The 27,117-nt window shown below is 43.3% G+C and overlaps 1 protein-coding gene across 5 annotated transcripts in view; it reads right to left on the reverse strand.

Moving 5' to 3' along the window:
* Fbxw11 (F-box and WD repeat domain containing 11) overlaps positions 1 to 24,921 on the reverse strand; it is a 101,953-nt gene extending 77,032 nt beyond the window's left edge. The window contains exon 1 of one of the 5 annotated variants that reach the window (XM_075941362.1): positions 24,463 to 24,921. In XM_075941362.1, the coding sequence (XP_075797477.1) occupies positions 24,463 to 24,783 (321 nt within the window). In that variant the 5' untranslated portion in view covers positions 24,784 to 24,921. Of the gene's footprint in view, positions 1 to 13,833; positions 13,853 to 24,462 lie in introns of those variants that run through there. The other 4 variants (XM_075941359.1, XM_075941360.1, XM_075941361.1 and 1 more) reach the window with 4 other exon arrangements.
* Positions 24,922 to 27,117: the final 2,196 nt, after the last annotated feature.

A 27,117-nucleotide genomic window follows, 5' to 3' on the forward strand; every position in this document is an offset into this window, starting at 1 on the left:
TGAATTCCTGAATTCTCTGAGCCGTTGTAGTACATTACTGAACATGAGGAACATGAGGAAGAAGTCATGGAAACTCCCAAAGTGTAAGGAGGTCACAACCCACGGCTGGTACTGCTGTCCAAAGTAGAGGTAATCTGGGATCTTCTATGCTGAACTGAATGGCAGAATGCCCAGTGGAAATATGCAAAGAACTGGAGAATGGCTGATGTACAAAGAAGCCCAAATAATCGGTATCACAACTTCTTTTTTTAATTTATTTAACTTTATTTTATGTGCATTGGAGTGAGGGTGTCACGACCCCTGGAACTGGAGTTACAGACAGTTATGAGCTGCCATGTGGGTGATGGGAATTGAACCCAGGTCCTCTGGAAGAGCAGCCATGTCTCCACACCCAGTGTCACAAGAGTATAGAGATTGGCCACCATACCTTTGATCCCAGAGGCAGAGGCAGGTGGACCTCTGAGTTAAAGGCTAGCAGCCAGCCTGGTCTACAGAGTTAGTTCCAGGACAGCCGGGGCTATGCATAGACTGTGTCTCTCAAAGGTTTTGTGTTTCATTTTTTCTGTCACTGAATTCGCACTGTGCCAACAATTCCACCCATAAGTACATATCCACCTGGAAACAAACATCCTCAAAAGAAGTCTAAATAAATGTTCACTCACTTAGTCCCAAAATCAAGCAACACAAACTGTCTAGAACAAGAACAATTCTTGGAGCTGGAGAGATAGCTCTCAGCAGGGGAAAAAAAAAACACTTGCTGCATAATCAAGAGGGCCACGGTTGATTCCAGCACCCACATAATAAGCTAGGCATCTCACAAATGCCTGTAACTTCAATGCCAAGAAGATCAAACTTCCTCTTCTGGCCTCCAGGTACACACCTGCACATGTATATGTCCTTACGTATCCATTCACACAAAACAACACACACACACACACACAAAGTCATGCTGAACAAAAAAAGCGAACATTACTGAGTACACAGTAGATACAATGTTATATGACTCTATCCATGTGAAATTCCAGAACAGATTGAATTAACCAACAGTTAGAGAAAACAGGACACTGCGGGGGGGGGGGGGGTAATGACTGTAAAGGAATGTAAGGGAGGGAGGTTTTTGAAAGTATGGAAATAAACAATATATTGATTATGGTGGTGGTTACATGAGCATATGTAGTTCTGAAAACTCAAACACTACATCTAAAATAAGTAGTCCATTTAACTGAACACTAATTCTAATAAGTTAATTAAATAAAAAGCAAATAAACACTACAATACCAGCACACAACCATTAGGCTGACTGACAAGGACTGGCAAACCATCAAGTGACAGATGATAATGGAACTCTATCATAGGGATGAAAGCTCAAACCGCATCACCTCAGCCCACATATGCTTACCCACAACCCAATTCTTCTATCTCAACTGTCTTACCTAAGTTCCCTAGTATACCCAAAAGAAACATGGGATTCTATCTAGTTAGAAGTTGGGCAGTGGTGGCACACGCCTTTAATCCCAGTACTCAGGAGGCAGAGGCAATCGGATCTCTGAGTTAGATGCCAGCCTGGTCTACAGAGAAAGTTCCAGGATGACCAGGACTATGCAGAGAAACCTTGTCTCAAAAAACCAAAACAAAACAACAACAACAACAAAAAAGTGTTATCCACAGGGACAGCCACACATTGGAAGCAACTCCTATTTATCAACAGCCGAGTACTCAGTAACCAGCTAGTCCAGGCACCTAGTAAAAAGAGCAATGAACGAGAAATGGGAAATGTATGAGGGACAAATTACAGATGCACAAATCCGGAGAATTTCACAGACATAATGATGGGGCAGAGAACATGAACGTAAGACTGACAAAGAGGCACAGCTAGCCTAAACCTTTGGGAGAGTTGGCTGGCAGCGGTAACTTCAAGGGCGTTGGAAATGATTTTTACCATGTCCTGAATAGCAGTCATAGTATGTTATATACTTAGGTGGAAATTCACTGAGCTGTATAGTTTAATTGTGTATAAGCTACATACAATCGGTATTAGTAGTCACACACATACACATGCACATAAACGTTTTAATCTATCACTGTTCACTTCCTACAACCTTGTTTCCCAAGAGTGTCCCTCAGAGTGTCTGAGATGCCAATGGAACCGCTCAAGTCTGACACCAACCAGACAAGGAGGACTTCTGGCATAGCACTAACAATACAAATGGTTTTGAGATGGTGTTTTTTAATATATGTAAGAGAGGTTTTAGGAAACTTGGGTTATTTTAAAAACTACTAGAATCTAAACTTTTTAACACAGTTAAAAAATGTTACATAAAGAATAACAAGATAAATATCTATGCACAGCTTTCCAAAGTACAACCCATAAAGAAATTACATTTTTCTAGGCAGTGTTGGGACTCAAACGCAGGGCAGTGGACACACTAGACAAGAGATCCACCACTTAGTTACAAGCCTCCGTCTTGATGAGGCTACATATTTTGCCACCTACTAACAGAATTAACTTTACACAGTGACAACAACATACAGATTATAAAAAGCAAATGGCCAATTTCAAGCATGTGATCAGTGAACACAAGTATCTTAGCTATAAAAAGCATTTTATTTATTTTTTTAAATATTTATTTATTTATTATGTGTACAGCATTCCCTCCATATGTGCCCGCAAGCCAGAAGGGGGTGCCAGGTCTCATTATAGATGGCTGTGAGCCACCATATGGTTGCTGGGAATTGAACTCAGGACCTCTGGAAGAGCAGTCAGTGCTCTTAACCACTGAGCCAACTCTCCAGCCCCTGTAAAAAGCATTTTAAAGGTGTTTTTGTTTTGTTTGCAGTGCTGAGAACTGAGCTCAGAGCCTTGCCCATTTAGGCAAGAGCTGACACTACTACTGAGCTAAATCTTCAATCCCAGGACTTTTTATTTTAAAGAGTTTTAAGAACTCACAGGTCTGGGGAGGCGGGGGGGGGGTGGAGAGATGGTGAGCGGTTAAGAGCACTGGCTGTTCTTTCAGAGGACACAAGTTCAATTCCTAGCACCAATATAGCAACTCACAGCTGTCTATAACTCCAGTTCCAGGGGATCTGATACCTTCATGCACATAAAATAAAGTTAAGTAAATTATTAAAAAGAAAGAAAGGAAGGAAGGACTCACAGGTCTGGCAAAATGGTTCAGTGGGTAAAAAACACTGTACTTGCCGTGTGACCCTCAGGACCTAAATTCGATGGTAATTATATCACTCCTATGGTGGGTGAGATGGGAGACAGAGGCAGGAGAATCAACCTCAATACACTAGAAGGAGGGAACCTCCAAGCACACTGTGGCATCTCCACACTCTCGCATACAAACAGTAGGTCTTTTTTTTTTAACGTAAGAATTACATTCTTGCCGGGCGGTGGTGGCGCACGCCTTTAATCCCAGCACTCGGGAGGCAGAGGCAGGCGGATCTCTGTGAGTTCGAGGCCAGCCTGGTCTACAAGAGCTAGTTCCAGGACAGGAACCAAAAGCTACGGAGAAACCCTGTCTCAAAAAATCAAAAAAAAAAAAAATTACATTCTTTTGTCAACTAATAGGCAAATCATGCTCATATCTATCCGAACACTCTATCCAGTCTATATCTAAAATGACTCATTGCCTCCTCTTCCACCATCTGTTACTAGCTTGTCATTTCTCCCCTGAAATAATGCAACAGTCTATTAGCTGCTCCAGCTTTTCTTGTTTCAATGCAGCCTTTGAACAGACTGCGAGAACGAGCCTGTAAAGCACAGATGCTGCAGTGCCAAACTTCCATAATCCACATCAACCGCACATATCTTCTGGTCTATGTAGGAATCACAAGCTCAAATGCATCAGCAAATAACATGAAGAGAGCCTGACGGGCAACAGTAGACAGGAAAGCGTAAGTTATGATTCAAAAAGCCAATAACTACTAAGCTCCAGTTTTCACACAAAACCAGAAATGGATGTTTTGACATGCAAAGTCCCAACCCTAAAATCTGTGCAAATCAGATTAAGATTGTCCATGGACTCTTGCCTATATGAAGACTAGTCTGTAACTTGTGACCTAAAAGAAGCCCAAGATTTAGTTATACTCTGCCTTTGCACGGTATTATATCATCTATCTCAGTCCCTTCACTCAAGCAAGCCCAGGGAATACTTACTCATTCTTCCTCACAGAAATCACACACCCTTGCCAGGCATGGGTGACACATACCTGTAACCCTAACCCTTGAGAGGTCAAGGCAAAGACTGTTTCATAAATTCAAGGCCAGCCCAAGCTACATAGCTATACCCTGTCTCAAAAGAAACATGAGGGACAACAGCACCTGCACTCACAAGTACATAATTAAAAACTAAAGAAGCAGGATGGAGAAACAACTCAGCGGTTAAGAGCACTTGTTCCTGCAGAGGGGTTCAGTTCTCAGGACCCACATGGTGGTTACAATTATCTGTAACTCCAGCTCCAGGAAATTTGAAGCCCTTTCCTGACCTTCATGGGCACCAGGCACATATGTGGTACATGCAGACAAAACAGTCATACCCATAAAACATATAAAATCTAAAAAATTAAAATTAATATATTAAAAAGAAAACAAGACAGACAGCCTTCTAGGCACAGTCCCCTAGTTACCTTTGCCATGACAGCCCCTGTCCCAGTACATCTATGCCCATGTCTAATTTCTGCCAAGTCTCAAAGAGTAGCTTTTATAATGTTCCTTATGTAACTGGAGAGATGGCTCAGTCTTGTTGTATAAGCATAAGGTTAGGAGTTGAGATTCCAGCAGCCATGTAAAATTTGGATGTGTCCTGCATGTGCTTTTAACCACAACATAACCTAGCCCAAAAGGCACAAGCTCCAGGCTCTTAGAGAGACTCTGACTTAAAGAGCAAGGCCTCAGAGTGAAAAGGAAGACACCCAACACTGTCCTCAGGCCTCCAGAGCAGACATACGTATGTATACATACACCACACATATAAACAACACATGCATACAAAATAAGCAACTAAAATATCCCCTATAAAACTATCTTGTAACTCCCACAGCACCAACTAAATTCATTTCTGCATAGAAGACAGCAAACTACCAGAAGCAATACACATATACATACCTGATTCTACTCTGTATCTCCAGTATTACCAAAGAGAGCATGCTCAATAATGAAGGAATGAAGCTACTTACCTACTTATGTAACAATATGCACCTCAATTTGATGGTCATTATGTTAATAAGATCCCTTAGGTTTTTCAGTATCCAGACTATCAAGGTCAGAGGGAAGAAACTGTATTATTAAACTTGAATGAGAAATAACATGAATTCAATGGTACCTTTTACACATATTTCTTAGCCCTGTCTACCACAAGGGTCTACAAACAGAGACAACAAATAGTTTCTAGAAACACACCCCATAAAAAGCCAGAGTGTCATACAACATAGACCTGGGACCATCTAATCCAAAAAAGCCAGGAAATACACAAAGACTGGAGGTGGGCGGGCATCAAAAGAGTGTGGGAGCTACCTAGAAGGGGCTCTCATTAGCCAAATCTGGGACACTGAGAATCAGTAAAGATGGTAATTGACTGTTAACACACCAAATAAACAAAAGCCCACGAGAGTACGGTGGCACAGATAAAGAGCTGGAGAATCAGGCTAGTTCTGTGAACACTAGCTTATAAACAGAAAAAGAATGACAACCAGATCACAATTTTGTAACTTTACTGGAAAGAGAGACATCTTGGTTAGGTGAGGAGAAAGACTGTTATGAGGTGTCAAATAGCTCCCTGCAGACAAACTCAGCAAGAACAGAGGAGAAAACTGAAATTATTACAGAGATCTAGCTGCTGCCGCCTTAACCAAGGGACAATGTAGCATAGGTCCTAATGCTTCATGATGTGATTTGATGTGACATACATTTTTCCTATGATGAAGCATTCCTACCAAAAGCTTAGCTTGGATGCAGCTCACCCAAGCTCCAGTTTACAGGAAGCACAGAAGCTAAAGAGGCAAGTTAGATGACACCGTGAATGCAGAATGCTGAGCATCGTTGCACATGTATAAGACAAATAACTCAGCTGGGCTCTTCTGAGAAGTCAGTGGGGGAAAAGAAGGAAAAATAAATAGCCCGTCCTAAATTAAGACAGTAAAGACAACTAAGTACAAATTTAGGGGCAACAATACCACAATGCTTACAACCTACTTTCAATTTTTTTTCAATACAGGAAAGATTTACACCTGGATAAGAAAGGAGGTGGGGGAGGAAAATAAGAAGGGAGAGAAAGTAACACAGAGAAGATGCCAAGGTGGCCCAAGATGACTGCTGAGCAAGCCCAGGTGAAAGAATGCTTTGACTCCCAACTATGTGCATATGCCATTTCTCATGCAAAGCCAGGAGGCTTACCTCAGTGAGAACCAACTACTGAGCAAGCAGAAAGTCCTAGATGTGGGGTCTGGACAGGAAGGACAATTTTTAAAACTTCTACTTTAAAGGCCACTCAGGAGATAAGTGCAGCCCAAGGCAAAGCCAGCTTAAGGTGCAATACTGAAGATCATTCAAGTCTTTGCACACAGTGAGCAAGTCACTGAGCTTAACCCTCACCCAAGGGCCAGATCTTTCAAAGTGCCTACCTAGTCCACCTACCTCCTCCTCAGAAGCAGCCCTAAAGATACACTACTTATGTGTGAAATATGCACAAAATTATTTCTGTAGCATTATATGTTATAGCAAAACACTGGAAATGATCCACATACCACCCATCATTCCAGACTAGTTACAAAATTACAGCCTATTTATACAATAAATCAGCTTGCATTTTTTAAAAGTAACCCCTCAAAAAATTGAGAGCCCTTTGGGAATTGATATACAAGATGGCCACATCATATTTTACATTAAAATAGGTTAAGAGTCAGGGAGTAGACAGATGATTCTGCAGTTAAGAACACAGAGACCTGGATTTAATTCCCAGAACCCCATAGCAGCTAACAATTGTCTATAACTACAGTTCAAGGGCATCCAAAGCCCTTTTCTGGCTTCCTCAGTTACCAGGCACACGTGTGGTACACAGACATGCATGCAGACAAAACACCAAACAAACAAAAATACACATAAAATAAAATAATATTAACTATTAACTATTTTTTTAAAAGGTTCAGGCTATGCATGATAGAATAGGCTTTTAATCCTGGCACTCAGGAGGCAGAGGAAGGCAGATCTCTGAGTATGTAAGGCCAAGCTGATCTACATAGCAAATTCCAAGCCAGACAGAGCTCCACACTGAGATCCTCATCTCAAACTAACAATAATAATAACAACATTAGTAATACAAAAAATTATATCTGAGTATAGAAAGAAAGATCAATGTAGAACAAGAGCCTTGCATTTTCTTTACGGTTTGTACCATGCATACATATAATTTACTTTAAAATGTGTCAAATACTGATGGCCATCTCCATCAGTCTTAAGTAATTAAAAAGAATTGAGTTAAAAATCCCTCAAAGAGGGCGTGAAGAAACAGCTAAGCAGTTAGGAACACTTGCTATTCTTACAGAGGACCCATGTTCAGTTCCCAGAACCCACGTGACAGCTCATAACCATCTCTAACTTTTCTGTACTCCATGGGCACTGCACACATGTAGTATACAAGCATACAGGCAAAAACACCTATACACATAAAATAAAAAAATAAATCTCTTTTTAAATCCCCTAAGGGATGGTGAATTTGAGGCCTGCATGAACTACACAGGGAAACTCAAAATTAACTCCCTGAAGGAAGTGCTGCACTGGAGATCAACAGAGCATCTCAATTATTCCAACACAGCTAATTTTGACTCCATCACCAGGACAGCTGTTTCTTTTTTCTTTCCTTAAATATTTACTATGCATACAATATTCTGTCTGCGTGTATGCCTGCAGGCCAGAAGAGGGCACCAGACCTCATTACAGATGGTTGTGAGTCACCATGTGGTTGCTGGGAATTGAACTCAGGACCTTTGGAAGAGCAGGCAATGCTCTTAACCACTGAGCCATCTCTCTAGCCCGACAGCTGTTTCTTTAACTGACAAGTAGGTAAACTCGCTGACTTGTATTTAGGCTTCATGTTGTGATGTTTAGAACGTCTTTAAAATACGACAGTTGTATTCACCAGAGCTAGAGGAGAGGCACTCAGAACTAAGGCTGGCTAGGAAGGCAGATATCACCTGACCATCTCAAGTTATTTTCCTCTGTTTTAGTAACCAGGTGTAGAGTTGAAATTGTGTGAATGAAGGATGTGCAGTGGCTTTAAAAACTGTGCCTCTATTGATCAGCCAGTTAAGAGTAGGAGAGAATATGGCAACTGAATGTGATGATGTCATCTGGGAACTGAGAACAGGAACCAGAAGGATGTTAGGAAATCAGGGTGAGAGAGGTGTAACCATACCTCCTGGCTAACATCACAGCCCATCCCTGTGTTGGCATTCCCAGACACAGTTTGTGTTTGAGTAATCTCATAATTCTATTAGTAAAAGTCAGCTACACAAAGGCAAAGGCTCCTAAATTTCTCTATTTGGTGAGCTCAGGCCAATATTACATATAGATACCTCTACCCTTAGATATTCTCATCTCTAGGTAAATCAAAGTCATTATTACTCTCAGCCAACACAAACTCATTCTTTCTTCTCCCCTAATCTCGTGCTCTATTACAGTATCCTGAGGAACAAAGCAAACTCAAGGGCCTAAAACAAAAGAGAAAAATCTAAAACTAATGATATTACTCAATTCTCCTGTTACTAAAACCAACCCTTAAACTCTGTGCATCCTCCACCTCTGACTTTCACAAAGCCATAGCACCCCAGACAGCACCCCAGTAAGCACTCTGGCTCGCTTATCAATGTTCACTGCCTTCAATCTCTTCATCCTGCATTCACTTGCCAAGCTAACTTCCCAAAATACTGATTCACTTGCATAAGTTCCCTTTGCTACTCCAAGAACAGAAAGAAAATAACAAAATGGAAGTAATGACACAGTAGGCTAACTAAAACAAGGTCACTGAACAGCAAGCCGTAATGCAAGGAGACGGTACTATTGGTATGTGCTCCTCCGAGTATGTTCCTGTTTACAGTGTACTGTATGGTCAAGTTACATAAGCTTACTAAGTCAACTATCTCCTTAAGAGTAGAAAATGGACAGAAAATGGGTCACAGCAGTGACAAAGGAACTCCTGCAAAACCAGGGGCCAGGGCTGGGGAAATGGCTCAGAGGAAAAAACTCTTGTCCTCCAAGCTGGAGGAGGGGCATAAGAATCCCAGCACTAGTAGGTGTGGCCTCCCAAGGCGAGGGAGGTAGAAACCGGATCCTTAGAGCAAGCTGGTTACCTAGACTAGCCAATCCATAAATTCTGGATTCAATGAAGTACACTGTAAGTGGAGCACAATGGAGAAAAACACCTAAAGTTAACTTTGGGTCTCTGCATGAACACACATACACATGGACACATACACACGAGTGTGCATACACACATGAATGCATAACATATACACCTGCAAAAAAAAAAAAAAGAAGAAAGAGAAAGAAACAAGAACCTCTCAGACTTCTAAGTCAAAAGTACATTCAAGCTGAATATGCTAAGTGACCTAAAAGCAAGTGCCCTGAAGCAGGTGTGGTGCCATGCAGCACCGTGTGAAAGAGGCCCGCAAGTTCTTGCCCAGTCTGGGCTGCATACAAAACCCTATCTCAAACCCAAAAACAAAGGGGGGAAATAAGAAGAGGAAAAATCCAAAATCCCAAATGTCTTAATTAAAAAAGGGTTTGGAAGTGAGGTTTTGCCATTAAGAAATTTATCCACTCCAAAGAAAACTAAAAAAAGTTCTCTCTATCCATCCTGCAGATACCTTACTTAATAGATTGAGTTCATGACATGACCTGCTAGGCAACGTTTTCCTCCAACAAGAAAATGCTATAGTCTTTTTGGCTGGAGTCTGCAGGCCCTTCTAAATTAAACTAGCACATAAATTAGCATCTGGCAAATTTTCTGTAAGAGTATACTTAGGTACCGGGTGGTGGTGGCGCACACTTTTAATCCCAACACTAGGGAGGCAGAGGCAGGTGGATTCATGTAAATTCGAGACCATCCTGATCTACAGAGAGAGTTCTAAGACAACCAGGTTCATACAGAGAAACCATGTCTCAAAAAAAAAAGGGTATTCTTAGATTGGAGATGTACCTCTCAGTTGGTAGAGTAGTTGTCTAGTATGCACAAGCCTTGAGTTTGACCCCCGTTTGACCTCCAACATCAAATAAAACAGTATAGTTGTGCGTGCCTATAATTCTCAGCACCCTGAGGCGATGCAGAAACATCACTTGTTCAAGGCCATCCTCAACTATTTAGTAAGTTCAAAGCCAGCCTGAGCTACAATGAAACCCTGTTTCAAAAGAAGAAAATAATATACTAAACATGCCAACATACATATTATCACTATAAACTTATAAATTAGTTTCTGTTCTTATATAACAGTATTGTAAAGCTACTGATGCTAGCTGGGCAGTTGGTGGCGCACACCTTTAATCCCAGCACTTGGGAAGCAGAGGCAGGCAGATCTCTGTGAGTTTGAGGCCAGCCTGGTCTATAAGAACTAGTTCCAGGACAGGCTCCACAGCTACAGAAAAACCCTGTCTCGGAAAAAAAAAAAGTACTGATGCTAACCCATCCCTAGGATAAAGAAGCACTTTGAGAACACTGAAAGGATCAGATTTCTGAGGGTGCTAAAGACATCACCCTGAATGATGATGCAATTCTAAAATTACATGTGCCTATTTAAACATAAACTGAGTTACATTTCAAAACTGTCACATATTGCCAATTCATGGACACACACCTGTAATCCCAGCACTCCAGGACTACATAGGAGGATCACATGCTCAATGTAACCAGCATCACGGGGCGAGACCCAGGCTCAAAAACAAAAAGCAGAAAGCAAACACTTTGACGACTACTGGCTGCTATAGTGAAGAGAACAGGTTTCAAACATCTTGGCCGTGGCAAAGTTTACCATAAAGCACTTCTGAAAAACGATCTCTAACTCACTACTGCTAACTATTGGGGTTTGTTTGAGAAAGAGAGAGCCTGGATGGATAATGAGACCTGAATGCTAGACTTCTTATGTTGTTGTAGGTTTTTTGAGACAGGGTTTCTCTGTGTAACAGTCCTGGCTGTCTTGGAACTCACTCTGTAGACCAGGCTGGCCTCAAACTCACAGAGATCTGCCTGGCCCGCCTCTGCCTCCGGAGTGCTGGGATTAAAGGTATGTGCCACCAACACCCGGCAAGGCTAGATGTTTTTAAGAGAAGGATAGAGATAGGCAGTGGTGACTCACGCCTTTAGAGGAGGCAGGGGCAGGCGGATCTCTGTGCATTCAAGGCCAGCCTGGTCTACAGAGCTAGTACCAGGACAGGCTCCAAAGCTAAAGAAACTCTATCTCAAAAAACCAAAAAAAGAAAAGAGAGAGATGGGTAGAAACAGACATTCAGCAACTGCTTCCTTTTATTTTTTTATTGAGACAGTGTCACACCTCTACAGTCCAGACTGGCCTGAGTCTCACAGCCAGCCTCCCAATACTGGGAATGCAGGTTTATGAGCTGCCTGCCACACCCAGCTTCAATAATTTCTAAAAGTAAGAAAATTGTAGACAGTGTTAAGAGAGTTCTGCCTGTGTACTTGTGACCAGAAATTGCTCTAAACAAGAGCCTAGAGGATAGAGGCACAGTCTCTGAAGCCATACTGCCTAGATTCCTCTCTTCTCTCTGCTCTTGAGCACGGAATTTAACCATTCGATGCATTGGTTTCCTCAGTAATGAAGCACTAGGGGCTCTTACCTCACCAGATTATTCTAAGGACACAATGAGTTCATATCTTAAAAGTAACTAGACTAATCTTCAAAGAGAGTAAATGCCCAGGAACACTTCTACAGGCACTACCCACAGCTTAGTGTGCTATGGGATGCTTACCAAGAGTATTAGCAAATGCAAAGAAATCCAACTCATACAGGTCAGAATGAAGGTCTATAACAGCCCATTGACAGGGGGGCCACCTTACGCTGGTGGCCCTGGGTTCTATAAGAAAGCAGGTTGAGAGCCGGGCGGTGGTGGCGCACGCCTTTAATCCCAGCACTGGGGAGGCAGAGGCGGGCGGATCTCAGTGAGTTTGAGACCAGCCTGGTCTATAGAGCTAGTTCCAGGACAGGCTCCAAAGCCACAGAGAAACCCTGTCTCGAAAAAACCAAAAAAAAAAAAAAAAAAAAAAAAAGCAGGCTGAACAAGGCATGAGGAACAAGCCAGTAGGCAGCACTCCTCCATGGCCTCTGCATCAGCCCCTGCCTCCAGGTTGTTGCCCTGTTTGAGCTCCTGTCCTGACTTCAATGATGAACAGTGATGTGGAAGTGGAAGCCACATAAACCCTTTCCTCCCCAACTTTTGTTTCAACACAGCAATAGTAATCCTGACTAGGACAAGTGCCATGCCAAACAATGAGCTAGCATGTACTCTTCAAGAGAAAATCCACTGTGAAGGCTGAGGAGACGGCTCAGTCAATGAAGTGCTTGTTGCACAATCGTGAGAACCTAAGTTGATCTATATAAATTTAAAAAAAAAGCAAAGATAAATAAAAATCACTTCAAAGTCAGAGGTGGCACGACTATTATCTGAGTACTTATCTCCTGCCCAGCATAGCAGAACCAGTGATGGGATTCATCATGAGACCCTGTCTCAAAATAAGGCAGAAGAGCTACTGAAAAAGATAGTCACCTTCAACCTGGTCTCCACTGAGACTGAAGCAGTCACAATGAACACGTATACACACTTATATACAGACACAAATACTTACTTCACATAAAACAAACAAACAAAAAACCAAGAAAATCCCAAAGGCTTAAGTTCACTGGATGTGCCGGGCGATGGTGGCGCATGCCTTTAATCCCAGCACTCGGGAGGCAGAGGTAGGCGGATCTCTGTGAGTTCAAGACCAGCCTGGTCTACAGAGCTAGTTCCAGGACAGGCTCCAAAGCCACAGAGAAACCCTGTCTCGAAAAACCAAAAAAAAAAAAAAAAAAAAAAAAGTTCACTGGATGTAAAAGGCCAGGCCTGACCCCAGCTCTCCATTTGCTAGTTGTACGGCCTGGGTGACCTGCACTTCCTCAGTACTTCTGAACTCGTTCTACTATCTAAAACCCAAGTGAGCGCACATCAATTAAAGAACACGCCAACTGCCTACTGACTGCCCAGAAGTTAGCAATGCTCTCAACAGCCACTATGGAGGGACTCTTCCTGAGAAGATCCTCTGGAAGTCCTCAAGGCAGATGACAGACAGCTGCTTTACATGGTATCTACAAAAAATAATCTGGCCTGGTAGCAACAATAAATCATGAAATAAAATATCTCAAAATGGTTACTTGTTTTATGAGCTATCTCTCCCAAACCCCCAAAATCCCCATTTATTTTCTATTGGGAGTCTGACTAGAAGATATTTAGGATTATAGCTTGTACTACTTACATATATGTAGTTTTTATTGTTAATTATGCAACAGCCCCTTCACTGACCCACATACACACAACACTAAGCACAAATGTCCAATATGTCTTCCATCCCCTAGCAATGGAAAAAGAAAGGTTTATTTGTTGTTGTTTGAAATACAGCCTCACTATAGCCCCGGCTGGCCTCCAACCTGCAGCAATCCCAGGCCTTAGCCTCCCAAGTACTGGGATTACAGATGTGAGCCACAATACACAACTCTAAAAAGATTTCTTGATTTAATTTATTTCAGTGAGGTGAGTCCCACAAAACAACGCAACCCAGGGTGATGGCTTACCTGGAAGTACTCTGCACTTCAGATCCACCACTGACTGAACAGGGCATCCCCCTTTCAGCCTAGTCTGAGAAAAGACAGCGGTCAAGCATCTTCCAAGACTCTCCGTTTACTGTATCCAGCTTTCTTCAACAAAATCCCAAACATGCACTTCGGTAACTGTTGAAAGACAGAGAGCAATCCATACACCCACCATGGCACCAGCAGCACACGACAGCCACCAAGAATGGAAAGAAAGGCCTGGGGCAGTACTCTTCACCCCAGCTTTGAGAGAAGGATTCTATATGACAAATAGTGAAATACAGCTAATATTAATATGTACTCATGATAAACAGCATACAATCTACAAATGAGAGCAACTAAAAACTCACTTAACCATCCACATAAACTGCTGCTGATCATTCGATACAATGAGCTCACTGTCAGTTTTCTATGACAGCTCTTCCACCACTACAAAAGAAATTTGCCAGCCAAAATGAAAGTGAGGATTCAAATATCTCCCAATATTTACTGACATACCTATCAAGAAATCATTTGATTTGCTGCTGAAAAGATATCAAACCTTCATACATTACTATATCCTTAATGTTCAACTAGAACACAGAATATTCTGAAACCTGACAATCAATGTAAGAGTGAACTTAGTTCACTAGAGGCCAATACCCCACAACAATTAATCACCAGGCAAACCAAAGAGACAATAAAGAACACTAAGCAATAATTTACAAGATGACACCCATAAACATTACAGTCAACCCAGATTCTATTAACATCCATTTTCAACCGTGTGGGCTTTCCCTTTAGACTACAGACACTACTGAACAGAAAGAGAAAGGACACTAGATAGTTTAGACATCCAGAGGGAAGGTGAAGCTGCGACTCACTGGTCAGATCACTGCCAGGGTCCCTGCAGTATTCAATAGGTACAGGCAGCTGATGGGCGTGTTTAATTCTCAAGAATGTTTCAAGTTCCCTTCTATAGGAGGTAAAGCCATGACATTTTCACAAAGCACACAACTGCCCTGAGTACAAGGGTCAGAAAACCCATTACTTTCGGGACAAAAGACATAAATACTTTCACAAGGCCCTAAGGTAATGAGAACTACAAAGCACAAAAGGGTGAGAATTTTATCCTGGCTGACACAAAAAGCAAACTCCAGATTATTCCACACTACCAAAGGGCCATGCAATTGTAAGGTCCCAAGCACTAATGTCAAAGCAAAACACATCCTAAAGGTGCCTTAGTCCCCTCTTAGTGGCAAACAAGGTCCTGATAAAGAATTTCTGACCTTCTGAACGCTGACTTCTAAGATGCGGTTATCAGTCCACAAACGATAGCAACAGCCATGCTGACTTCTGGCACTGAAGGAACTGAGCACCTATCTGAGGGTCTGCACCACAGTGACCAGATGCAAACACTACAGGCCACACAACTTAAAGAAAGCACACAAGTGAAGCACCATGCCAAAACAAAACTGTTCAGGTTATCTTCACTAGTTGATGTCGCTGAGGCAAGAATGAACTGAAGGCTGAAGATGTGGCTCAGTTGGCCAATGGCCTGCCTAGCATTCAAAGTCGTAGGGCAATGTTCCTAACCTTCCTAACACTGCGACCTTTTAGCACAGTTACTCATCTTATGGTGATCCCCAGTCATAAAATTATTTTCACTGCTATTTTATAACTGTAATTTTGCTACTGCTATGAATTATAATGTAAGTATCTGTTTTCTTTTTCTTTTTCTTTTTTTTTGTTTTGTTTTGTTTTTCGAGACAGGGTTTCTCTGTGGTTTTGGAGCCTGTCCTGGAACTAGCTCTTGTAGACCAGGCTGGCCTCGAACTCACAGAGATCCGCCTGCCTCTGCCTGGGATAAAAGGCGTGTGCCACCACCACCCGGCTAAGTATCTGTTTGCTGATGGTCTTAGGTGACCCCTGTGAAAGGATCATTCAATCCCCAAAGAGGTATTGATCCACATGTTGAGAGCTGCTGTCCTAGGGTCTGTCCCTGTCACTTCATTAACCTGGTATAATTCCAGGACTCCAGAGGTAGAAGCAGGAGGATCAGAAGTTCAAGGGCATCTGTGACTGACTACACAGCAAACTCAAGGCCAGCCTAGGATTTATGAAACTCTGCCTCAATTAATATTAATTAAACTGGAAATCCAGCTGTGACAAAGTAGCCAGTAACTATATTGGTGGCTAATTGCTAAAACAATATATTCTGCTTTTTCAAAGAGCAACTGACATCCACACTGCAAGACAGGATACAGGAAAACAAACACTCTCCAGCCAACTCGTTTCTCACCCTACTGAGTCCTCTGGCCTTTCCTTCTACTGGGGAATTAGTTAACTTTTCACCCTTCCATTCACAGAAATATCTCTCCAAAGCCTACCTGGCGACAAGCTTGCGGAAGACTAACAGATGAAGGCTAAGAGAATGAGAACTGAGCTCTCCCTGTCTCTTCTCAAACAAGCAAAGTATACTTTATCATCAGCTCTTTTTTTTTTTTTTTTTTTTTAGTTTTTCGAGACAGTGTTTCTCTGTAGCTTTGATCACCAGTTCTTAAAAGTGGCTAAAGGTAGCCGGGTGGTGGTGGCGCACGCCTTTAATCCCAGGCAGAGGCAGGCGGATCTCTGTGAGTTCGAGGCCAGCCTGGTCTACAAGAGCTAGTTCCAGGACAGGAACCAAAAGCTACGGAGATACCCTGTCTCAAAAATTTAAAAAAAAAAAAGTGGCTAAAGGTTCTCAGCTTAGCTCCTTAAAAAGTGCAAAGATGCTGTATAGAGCCCACACTGGGCTCCCCCTCCTGTGGAGCAGCGGCTTTGACCTAGAGACCAGCTCTCCCACATTCATTGTGTTTGTACACTTCTTCACTCACAAGCTAGCATTTTTCTTTTTTCCCTCTATTTTTCTCATTAATGTCCCAATTTCTACCTCACTGCACCCTGGCCTGTGAAGGCTTTTGTGCTGCCTAACCATGAGAGGGAAATTCCTGCTGACATCACAAAACTCTACGTAGAAGTTACCATTTGTGAAAGCAATAAGGCCAAGGTTAGAGACACCAACTGGACTGTCAGGTCCTCCTAGTTTGTCTCTCATTTGCCTACAAAGACAAACTTCCTGTTAAGCAATTGTGATCAAGCAGAAACTTAACAGAGGGTAACAAGCTCATTCTTGACCAACAGGTTTTCCCCCACTGTCAACTAATTCAATTAACAACAATTCAACCCGGAAAGAAAGTTTGCTTATTCAATTAATGGTCAAAATCACCTGGAGCTTTGCCAAGACTCAAAAATCTTCATTTCACGCCTTTAATCCCAGCACCTGGGAGGGGGAGGCAGACAGACCTCAGTGAGTTCAAGGTCAGCCTGGTCTACCAGGCAAATTCTAGGACAACCAGGACTGTTACACAGAGAAAACCTGTTTTGAAAAACAAAAAGAAACAAAAACAAACAAAAAAAATCTTCATTTCACAGAACCCCACAAACCAACGAAACATTATTCAGAATATTCAATGCTTACACACACTAACCACCAGTCTCTACTGGGGTACCCACACAGGACTGGGTCAGGGGAGGGATTCTATCTGTAACTACAGCATAGCTCTGATCAGACCAACTGATAGTTCTCTCACTGAACATCATGGTACCTCCCATATATTCCAAACCATATGGATATTGTAAAATGTTACCATTTCCCTCAAAGAATGACTCACCACATCTATGGGCTAAAAGTAAATGGACGTTAGCCTCCAGAAATAAATGCATATACAAGTGAATAGCTTTACAAATAAATACATGCACAACTCAGGAGGGAAAAAGCTAACTTTTCCCACACCATCTGTTCTGATTTCGTTTTATGAAATGTAGGTCTCTGAAGACTTGTCATGGTGGCACACACTTATAATCCTAGCACCTGGGAAGATGAGGCAGGAGGACATGGAGTTTAAGGCCAATCTGAGCAAAACAGTCAATTCAAGGCTAACTTGGGTTATGAAGTGAGAACCTGTATCAAAACTTTTAAAGCAATTTTAGAAATTTTATAATAAAAAAATCGGGGATTGCAAAATGGTTCTGTTGGTAAACAAGATTGCCATTGCCGTGTAAACCCATCAATTCAAGGTCAATCCCTGGAACCAACAAAATGTGGGCAGAAATGTCTCCACAGAGTTGTCCTCTGACCTCCACATGAACACCCGTGGCATTCACAACACATGCACATGCAAACAGTCTCTCACACACAGTAACAGTCACATACACACATACACAAATACACACTTCATGCATGTGCACATAGCAATAATATTTTTTTTTAAAAGAAGCATCATCCACGTGTTCTAGTATATACCTGTAATCCTAGCACTCAGAAGACAGATACAAGAAGACTATGAGTTTGAATCTGGCCTGGATGACTTAGTTAACGGTCTCAAATATTAAAATTAGAAAGGGTTCCTGCACCTACAGATACAGTCAGTAAGGCTGTCCCCTCTGCAAAATCCTTTCATACACATGCCTCCTGAAGCCTTCCTAATAACTCAGAAGGAGAGCAGGTCTCCGTATGTGTACAGTTAAGCTGCAATAAAGCTTCCCTTAAGGTCACACAGCAAGTGCAGAGCCGTAGTAGAAAATCAGGTGTCTCACCCTGCAGTCTATACCCTTTCTGCTGGTTAAATCACAATTTTTAAGGTCAGCTCATCCTACTCTCACAACAGATATAAAAAGAACATGGCTTCCTCATTTCTTGGCTAATCACCAGTCTAGGATGCATAAGTCAATCTGTAGGTAGGTAGGTAGGTAGGTAGGTAGGTAGGTAGGTAGATAGATATAGATATAGATATGTCCATACATGATGGTTAAATGGGCCACATACCAACTTCCACTTTCCCTCACCGGTCTTCTTCTTTTATATACATGTTTGTGTTAAAGTTATCAAAAGAAAATGCTAAAAGGTAGCATGGTATTTAAAAAAGAAAACAACCTAACATTAAGATTCCATAAAAGTTAAGATTATTAGAACTGGTGACAAGTGAAGTTTCCCAAACATGGAGACAGCTAAGATACAGAGAGGAGTTCACCACTGTATGGACAGCTATTACAAAAATACACAAAGTATAAGAAGGAGCTGTGGCTAGAGGAAGGGAGGAAGGTCTCATAAAGCCCTTATAATTTAATAGAAGACACAAACAGGTAACTACACTATAAGCATGGACTATTCTAAGTACCACTAGATAATTCATTCATTGAAGGACTGTTCCACAAAGATTGTGATATGCAACCAAATAAGATGGTATCTGCCACTGCCAAATAAACTGACATCAAAGAGGTGGCCTCCATTTCGTCTCCTGGGCTGACAGTGGTTTATCAGCATAAGCAGAAGGGAAGATTGCTGAGATGTGATCTAAGCCAAGGGCTGCTCAAGGATGGAGTTCTTTCAGTAAACAGCAGCTGCCTTCAAAAAACATGCTCAAGTTTATACCACTGCTGACAACAGAAAGAGTGTGAGCAGAGTAAGCAGGACCAGGATCCCCAGCTCTGGCTGGAGGATAGCAGAGAAGCAAGCAGGAAGAAGGGCTGAAGGGAGACAGATTCAAAGAGAGAAAGGAAGTGACAGGAGAGGAAATGGATTGGAAGAGGGACAGGAAGTAGTCAGCAGGTCTGGAAAAGTGTCTTCCTTAGGATCCCAGCATTCTTACAAAGGGCTGAGAACTCACTGCCCCAAAAGCACTGCCCAATGGCCATATGGGTGTGGGTCTAGGAATTTGTGTCTCACTTAGTGTGTATCCTGGGCTAGCTCTCTACTCAATGGGCAGACTACAGCAGTCTGAAGGACATGTAGCCTACTGCAAATCCTCAGGCAGGTTATATTAGAGTCATGGCCTCTTTAGACCGTCAAAGATCCTCTAAATATATGTGGTTTATATCATTTGGTGAGTTAGTAGACACCAGAGAGCAATGAAAGGATAGCTGTAGTCACCCAATTGCTTGACAGGTCACTAAACAATCCTATTTGCCTCACCAAATCAAAGACAGAAAGGAAGAAAAAAAAAAGAATAAAAACGAAAAAAAAAAACCGATTTACCTTATAAGTTTCTTTTATCTCTTTAGTTTTACAGTCTACTTATACTTCATTAACTCTAAAAATAGCGTTTATATTGCACCTTCTTAATAAGGACCACTATATTTTAATCTGCATTACTTCATCCACTTAAGAGATAAAAACAAAGGAAATGACTCACTTAAGGTCTCTTAGCAGAGGGGGAATCTTTCAAAAGCTAGTAACACTATAGAACTGTAGCTACAAACGCTTTGTTCTGTTCACACTCATGAGACAGAATTATCATCCTTAAACTTTGTTGTTATTATTGTTGCTGTTTGGGGTTGTTTTGTTTTCTGGAACAAAATTCATCTGTGTAACAGTCCTAGCTGTCCTGTAACTGGCTCTGTAGACCAGACTGGCCTCGTACTCAAGAGATCTGCGCCCCCCATGCTGGGATTAAAAGTGTGGGCCACCACCACCCAGCTAATCCTTAAACTTCTTTAAAATTACATTTATTTATGTGCATCGGTTTAGAGTGTGCTTTCCAAAGGTTTGTTCTTGCCTTCCTCTATGAGTCCTAGGGAATGAGATTAGGTAGTCAGGCTTGGTGGCTAGTATCTTTACCCACTGGCTTGTGTCCTTAAACTATTAGCAGCATTTTACTATCTTTTTTCATGGGGGAAACTAGCCACCTCTCTGTCAATCTGCAGCTCTTGTGAGTGCTTCCTAAGGAGTGCCTGTACATCAATTCAATGTGATGCATAATGCAGTTTACATTCTTTCCAGTGAAATCCGCAAACCAGACACAGTCTGGTGAACTCTGACTATTTCCTAAATGTTTCATTGCTATTCCAACTTACTCATAATAAAGCTGATTGTTACAAAGAAGTTTAGAAAACAGGTCCACAAAGCAGGCCCAGCACTGGACCAGTATAAAGTCATGAAAGCCACATAGCAATTAAATTATTCACTATCAGCAACTATAAATTTATTGTCTCTATCAAGAGTTCATGTATTACCTTGCTGAGGATAGTGGCACAGAACCATAATCCCAGCACTTGGAAGGCAGAAGCAAAAGGATTGGGAGTTCAAGGCCAGCTTTGGCTACAAAGTTCCGGGCCAGCCTGGGCTACATAAGACCCCAGAAGAAGACAAGGAGTTGGTAAAAGGGGTGTGTGTTAAGAAAGAGAGGGGGAGGCAGGTAAAAGGGGAAAGAGAAAGAAGAAAAGGAGAAAATGGAAAGGGGAGGAAGAACGAGAGCACTCTTAACGTATTTTATTAAAGTCGGAGTCCTATGCAGAAGGGCAGAGACATGCAAGCACCTTTGGCAGGCCCAGGCCTCAAGGAGGAATAAAAGTCACAAAGTGAGGAATTGAATTTTGAAACCTTAACTATTCTGCTACTACCATCTTTCCCCTCCAACCATCTCTTTACTAGGGATAGAACTCAACAAAATGTGTACTATAGTAAACTATAGGTGTACTCTCCATTATAACTAGCTTTAATTTCTCTAAATGTATAAAATAAGCACAAAATAATGGGATGGGGGAAGTAGCTTAATGGCAGAGCAGTTGCCTAGCATGAGCCAAGCTTGGCTTTGAGCCCGAGCACTGTAAAAAGAAACAGAAAAGGGTATATAGTGGCTCAGACCTGTAACCCCAGCATTCAAGAGGCTGCCAAGACTGCCATGAGTCTCACCAAGTGCAAGAGAGAGAAAAAAAAAGCATCAAAATCGAAGTAAAAGGCTAACAATTAAGAACTCAAGATGACACAAAGTCAGTTTCCTCTTTAATGCAGTGCAATCTAGAACAGCACATAAGTCATCTTGTCAACCATTAGGTACCAAACGCACACAAGCAATATGATCCCAAATATCTGAGCCCAAAAGAGGACTCACAAAAAGGTGGAATATTTTATGCTCTAGACTTTCAAAGTACCATCAATTTAACCAGTTTTCCTTCAATCATGTTATTTTGAAGTCATTACTAAATGTGTTTTCAACTGATTTCTGGAAACTATAATTGAAATGTAGTGAACATAGAAAGCTAGATAGATGCTCCTGGATTTTAAAGGCGTTCTGATCTGTCTATTGATGCTAGACTTCTTCAGTAACCAAGTACTCGAGCTATCTACTGCACTAAAATAAACACCTACAGTTCATGGGATAGATTGCCTAGTGGTGCTAACAAAGTTAACAGCTTTGAGGGGAAAAAAATCCTTAAAAACAATTTTAAAATTGATAATGACTACTACATTTTTTTATTATTAAATTTCTAAGAATTAAATCCCAACTTCCTATGTCCTCAGTTGGGTTGACATCTCTTTTATTTAACAGCACATTTTATCACACAAACTCTAAACCACCCATCAGGGCTTCATGGTTCTCACTAAGCTTCTGCTCTACCACTGAGATGCAACCCAGCACCCACAACACTTTTTAAGTTATGAGCAAAACCAGCAAGTAAATGTGGAACAGAGCCTTTCTCTAGTCACAGACTGAAGACCATGCAGTGGGTTACACTGTATTTCTCCAAACTCTTTTGAAGAAGACATTTTGATTGTCTTAAGTGAATGTGTTTCAATGTGAAACAGTGACTGGTCACACTGAAAGCAGACATAACTGTTTAAAAGGCTGGAACATGCCTGGTGGTGGTGGCAACACACCTTTAATCTCAGTTCTCAGGAGACAGAGGCAGGAGGAACTAACTCTTGTGAGTTCAAGGCCTGCCTGGCCCACAGAGCGAGTTCCAGGACAGGCTCCAAAACTACACAGAGAAACCCTGTCTTTTAAAAAAAAAAAAAAACTTTGCCAAAAACAGAGGTCAGCAAGAAGGCTCAGTCAAACGCATTTGATCATACATGCCTGACGATGTTAGTTCAACTTCCAGTACCCATGTAAAGGAAGAAGAGAAGTCACTCTACAAAGTTGTACTCTGACCACCAAATGCAGGCACACACACACATTCACAATTATACATAAGTAACAATTTTTAAAAGCCATTTTGTCAAAATAACCCACTGTAAAAGTTGCCCAAACTGTTGTAACCAACCATTTGATGCTGAAAAGGAAAAGTTCCTCAGCACCTAACGATCCCACAAGTTTCAGAATCCCTTCAAACACACACACACCCCAGAAACTACCAGAGTTTGTTTTTCCCCTAATTTTCAACAAGTCCAGTTCTGCACATTGTGCAGAGGCCAGCAGACATGAGACTACCTCTGTATTTATTTTATGCTACTATACTTCCATTTTAAAACGTACACCTCAACTCCCTGGATAACATCATCCACAGAAACCATGAGGCTATCCAACAGACTTTCAGTATCACCATTTATTATTTATAGCATAAATGGGGGAAGTGGCTCTGATGTCACCAACCCTACCCAGTGGAATCACTGACTCAATAAGCATTTTCACGCTGGAGAGAATCTCAAGAGGCAAAACCTTTTGTTAAATTCTGTAGATCTCTCACCTTTCCTCGCTACCATGGGGCAGACACTAGTTGTTACTGTATAAGCAGAGATACAAAGAAACTATCAACGCTTTCACAGGCAGAAGCCCTTTGTATGTCCATTTGCAAAGGCTGATTTCCTCCCAACTCTCCTGAGCCCACTATAATTTCCCTCACGTTTAAACTGGCAGGTAAAACCAGCTGTATTTTATTTCTTCCACCAATGAGCAAATTCTTCACTTTTCCCAGCCACTCATTCATAGTCCTGTTTCCAAAAACACTTCTGGCACCAAGTCTGAGGTCAGAAAGGGGTTAGGGGTGTCCGGGGAGACCTGATCAGTCTGGCTACCAATGGTTTCTAACAGTAAAAGGGATCGTTGCTTCTCTGTGGGCCAAGAATTCCCCTCTTTTCTTTTTAAGAGCGGGTGGCGACCCTTCCCCCTCCCCTCTTATTTCCCGAATGATAAAGTTACGGTTTCCCTTTCCTAGGGGATGGAATCCAGAGTACCTGGGGCCTTGCTATACAAACATCCTTCACGGCAGGGTAAGAAACCCTTTGTCCAAGAAGCCTGACACCGCAGGGGCCCAGGAAAGAGTCTCCTTATCCCACACAGCCTCAGAATCGAGGGCACCCCCAACATCCCAGCCCTGCGGGACCTATCTTGGCATCCACACAGCCGTAGCTTGGGGAGAAGGTGCTGAGAGCCCCCTAAACATCCCCCCCCCCCGTACATAGATTACGGAGGCCGAAGCGGCCCCAACTGGTCTCGGACTCCCTCCCACCACCATCACCCTCGGCTTGAGCGCGGCTGGGAAGCGCGATGAGGGCCTTCCCGGAGGAATGGGAAGGGAAAAGAAATCCCCTTCTAAAACGAGAGTGCGATGGCAAGGCGAGAGTGAGCGGAGGCTCCTGGAGGAGCGAGGCAGGGGTGCCCGAGCCCGGTCAGAGCCCAGCAGGGAGGGGGGGCGCGGGGAGCGGAGGCCCGGACGGACCGGGAGCGCGAGGCGTCAGCAACGAGCCACGGCAGGGGACCGGCAGGGCCCGGGCGGCGGGGAGCGGGGCTAGCCTGGCGCGGACGCCGAGGTGGGCAGGCCCCCGGGCCGCCGGCCGGCCGGAAGAACGGAGGGCCAGCGGGCCGCACTCACCATGAGCTCGATGGTCTTGTCCTCAATCACCGAGTCGGGCTCCATGGCGGCCCCGGCGGCCCCGCCTCGCTCTCCCCGCTCAGCAGCGAACGGCCCGGGCGGAGGAGGCGGTGGCAGCGGCGGCGGTGGAGGCGGCTCTCGCACCCACTCTAGCTGCCAGCCCGCCGGGCCGCCGGCAGCTCCGCCCTCCCCCTCGGTGGACGCAGGACGCGCAGCAGGGACTACAACTCCCGGCAACCCCCGCGGCTCGCGCGGCCTTGTGGGAGCAAGAAGCCGCCCGACCAACTCTGCAGAAGGTTCGCCACTGGAGAGAGTGCGCATCGAGGAGCGCAGGGCTGTAAGTACGGGACGAGCAGACCTGGGGAATCTAGGACTTGCTCGAGGTAGGGCCTCGTGAATGCCGTGACTACTCGTCCCATAAAGCCCCGCGCGCGAAGTCTCCTTCCGGCTGGCCGTTCCTGACTTCCTGGCAGCCTGGGGCTGCCCGGACCCGGACGGAAACTCGGAGGCAACTTCTCACTTGTCTGAGATCTTTGCGGTGCGTCCGATTTCCGCACATGCGCCGTGGGTGTCTGCAGTGCCCACTCGTCGCCTAGGTGGATGTGCCGTCACTCCGTGTGTGTTGCTTTTGGTAGAGACAGGTAGTGGAGACAGTTGGGTCCAAGGTGCACTAGGAAGTGCGGGGAGGGGGCCCGAGAGCCCGAGGACGCAGCCAAGGGAAGATGGACATCGCAAGAGTTTGGAGACTGCGTTGGGAAACAGGTGTATGAAGATCCGCTACACTGACCGGGAAGAGCTGAACCGTGAGAAGGAAGCTATTCGTTCTGGAAAGGTTTATTTTTAAGCATTCAGTTTTTGCTGAGTACTGCCCTAAGCACTGAGAATCAACTTCGAAAGTAACAGCAGAGACTCCCCTGTTCTCACGAAGCTTAATCCTTTTTTTTCCCCGAGACAGGGTTTCTCAGTGTAGATTTGGAGCCTGTCCTGGAACTAGCTCTTGTAGACCAGGCTGGCCTCCAACTCACAGAGATCCGCCTGCCTCTGCCTCCTGAGTGCTGGAATTAAAGGCGTGCGCCACCACCGTACGGCGGAAGCCTAATTCTACTGGAAAGACAGCAGACATTAACCAAGAGTTAGAGATGCGAAGAAGGAACACAGCTGGAGACTTCCAGTGAACCCCGTTGTGACTTCTCCAAGTTTGTCAGTACCCTCAAACCAAAATCCCCCAGGAACACAATGATAGTTGAACAAGGTGGGTTTATTTATAACTGAAGCAGAAGAGAGCTTACATCATTGAACTGTGGACGTCTCAGTAAGAGACCTTAGGTAATGGTGAAGAGGATTGAAGAGGCTCTGGAGCAGGGACTGTCCAGAAGTGGGAGTAGTTCTAAGATTGGACACCTCTGTCTTATCTGGGGGAAGTTAGATTGAAGCTAATGCAGCAATTGGTGACAGCCCCTCATGTTGACCAGATTCAAGTGTTTAATCTTTTTGTAGCTGTGTGTATGGCTTGGGCAGTGCTCACGTTTTATCTGTGTACACAAATGATTATGGAGTGGATGCTCTTGTTTTTGTCTTGATCCATAAGATAAGGTCACAGAATAGCCTTGTGTGATGTTGGTGGTCTGTGAAGTTGTTTGTGTTTTACAGGAGACCTAGCTGTAAGGGCCAGGCTCTGGCTATTATCGAGGACCTGGATGATTGTACCCAGCCCACTTCTCAATGGCAGAGACTGCTTTTCTGTTTCTCAAGTGTTTTTTTTAATCCTCTGCCCCAGTGCAGTGGATGACTTTCAAACTCTTTCCATTTCCAAAGATCAAGGTACTGCAGTTATAAGGGTGCATCCAAATCACAGTGTAAATTCCCTGCAGTTAGAGTTTGCGATTTTATAGTCTTTATCTGGCGGCTTTCACCAAGAGAGTGAAAGAAAAGCAACTGAGAAAAACTCAGAATTAGAGTTACTGCCATTACCTTGCTGTCTGGATTTCACCAGACAGGAGGGTAGGTTAAATAACCTCTGTTTCAGTTACCTATTGCTACATAACAAACCGTGCCAAGGCTTGGTAGCTTAGAATAACAATGGTTTATTATTTTCTACAATTGTGTAGGTTAGCCAGGCTCATCTGGACCAATGTGATATAAGCTGAGGTTACACATGGGGATGTAATCCACTGGGAACACATTCAAAATGATTTCTCATCCTCTGGGGCCTGTCTTTTCCACTGGCTTCTTATCATTCAAGCCTCTGGAGGATGGCTCGAAGAAGGACAAGACCAATCAACAGATGCTTACCAAGCTCCAGTTGCCCCATTGACCAAATCAAGTCATATGTCCATAGTGAGTGTGGGAAGTTCTATGGATCCTGAAAGATTAGTTCATTGGAGCTCATCAATATAACAGCCAGCCGAAGGACCCAGCATCTGTCATACAGTATAACATGTAGGAGTATAACATGGAGGAGTCATGTGAGTATGATCGTCCCATGTGTATGTTTAGCCTACACCACCATCTTCATTGTTTTAAAATTGGTTTGTCAGAGCCGGGCCTGCTGGTACATAACTTTAATCTCAGCACTCTGTAGGCAGAAGCAGGAGGATCTCTATGAATTCTTAGCCAACCTGGTCTACAAAGCAAATTCCAGTCCCTGTCTCAAAC

Source organism: Microtus pennsylvanicus, chromosome 11 (genome assembly GCF_037038515.1).
Source record: "Microtus pennsylvanicus isolate mMicPen1 chromosome 11, mMicPen1.hap1, whole genome shotgun sequence".
Lineage (NCBI taxonomy): Eukaryota > Metazoa > Chordata > Mammalia > Rodentia > Cricetidae > Microtus > Microtus pennsylvanicus.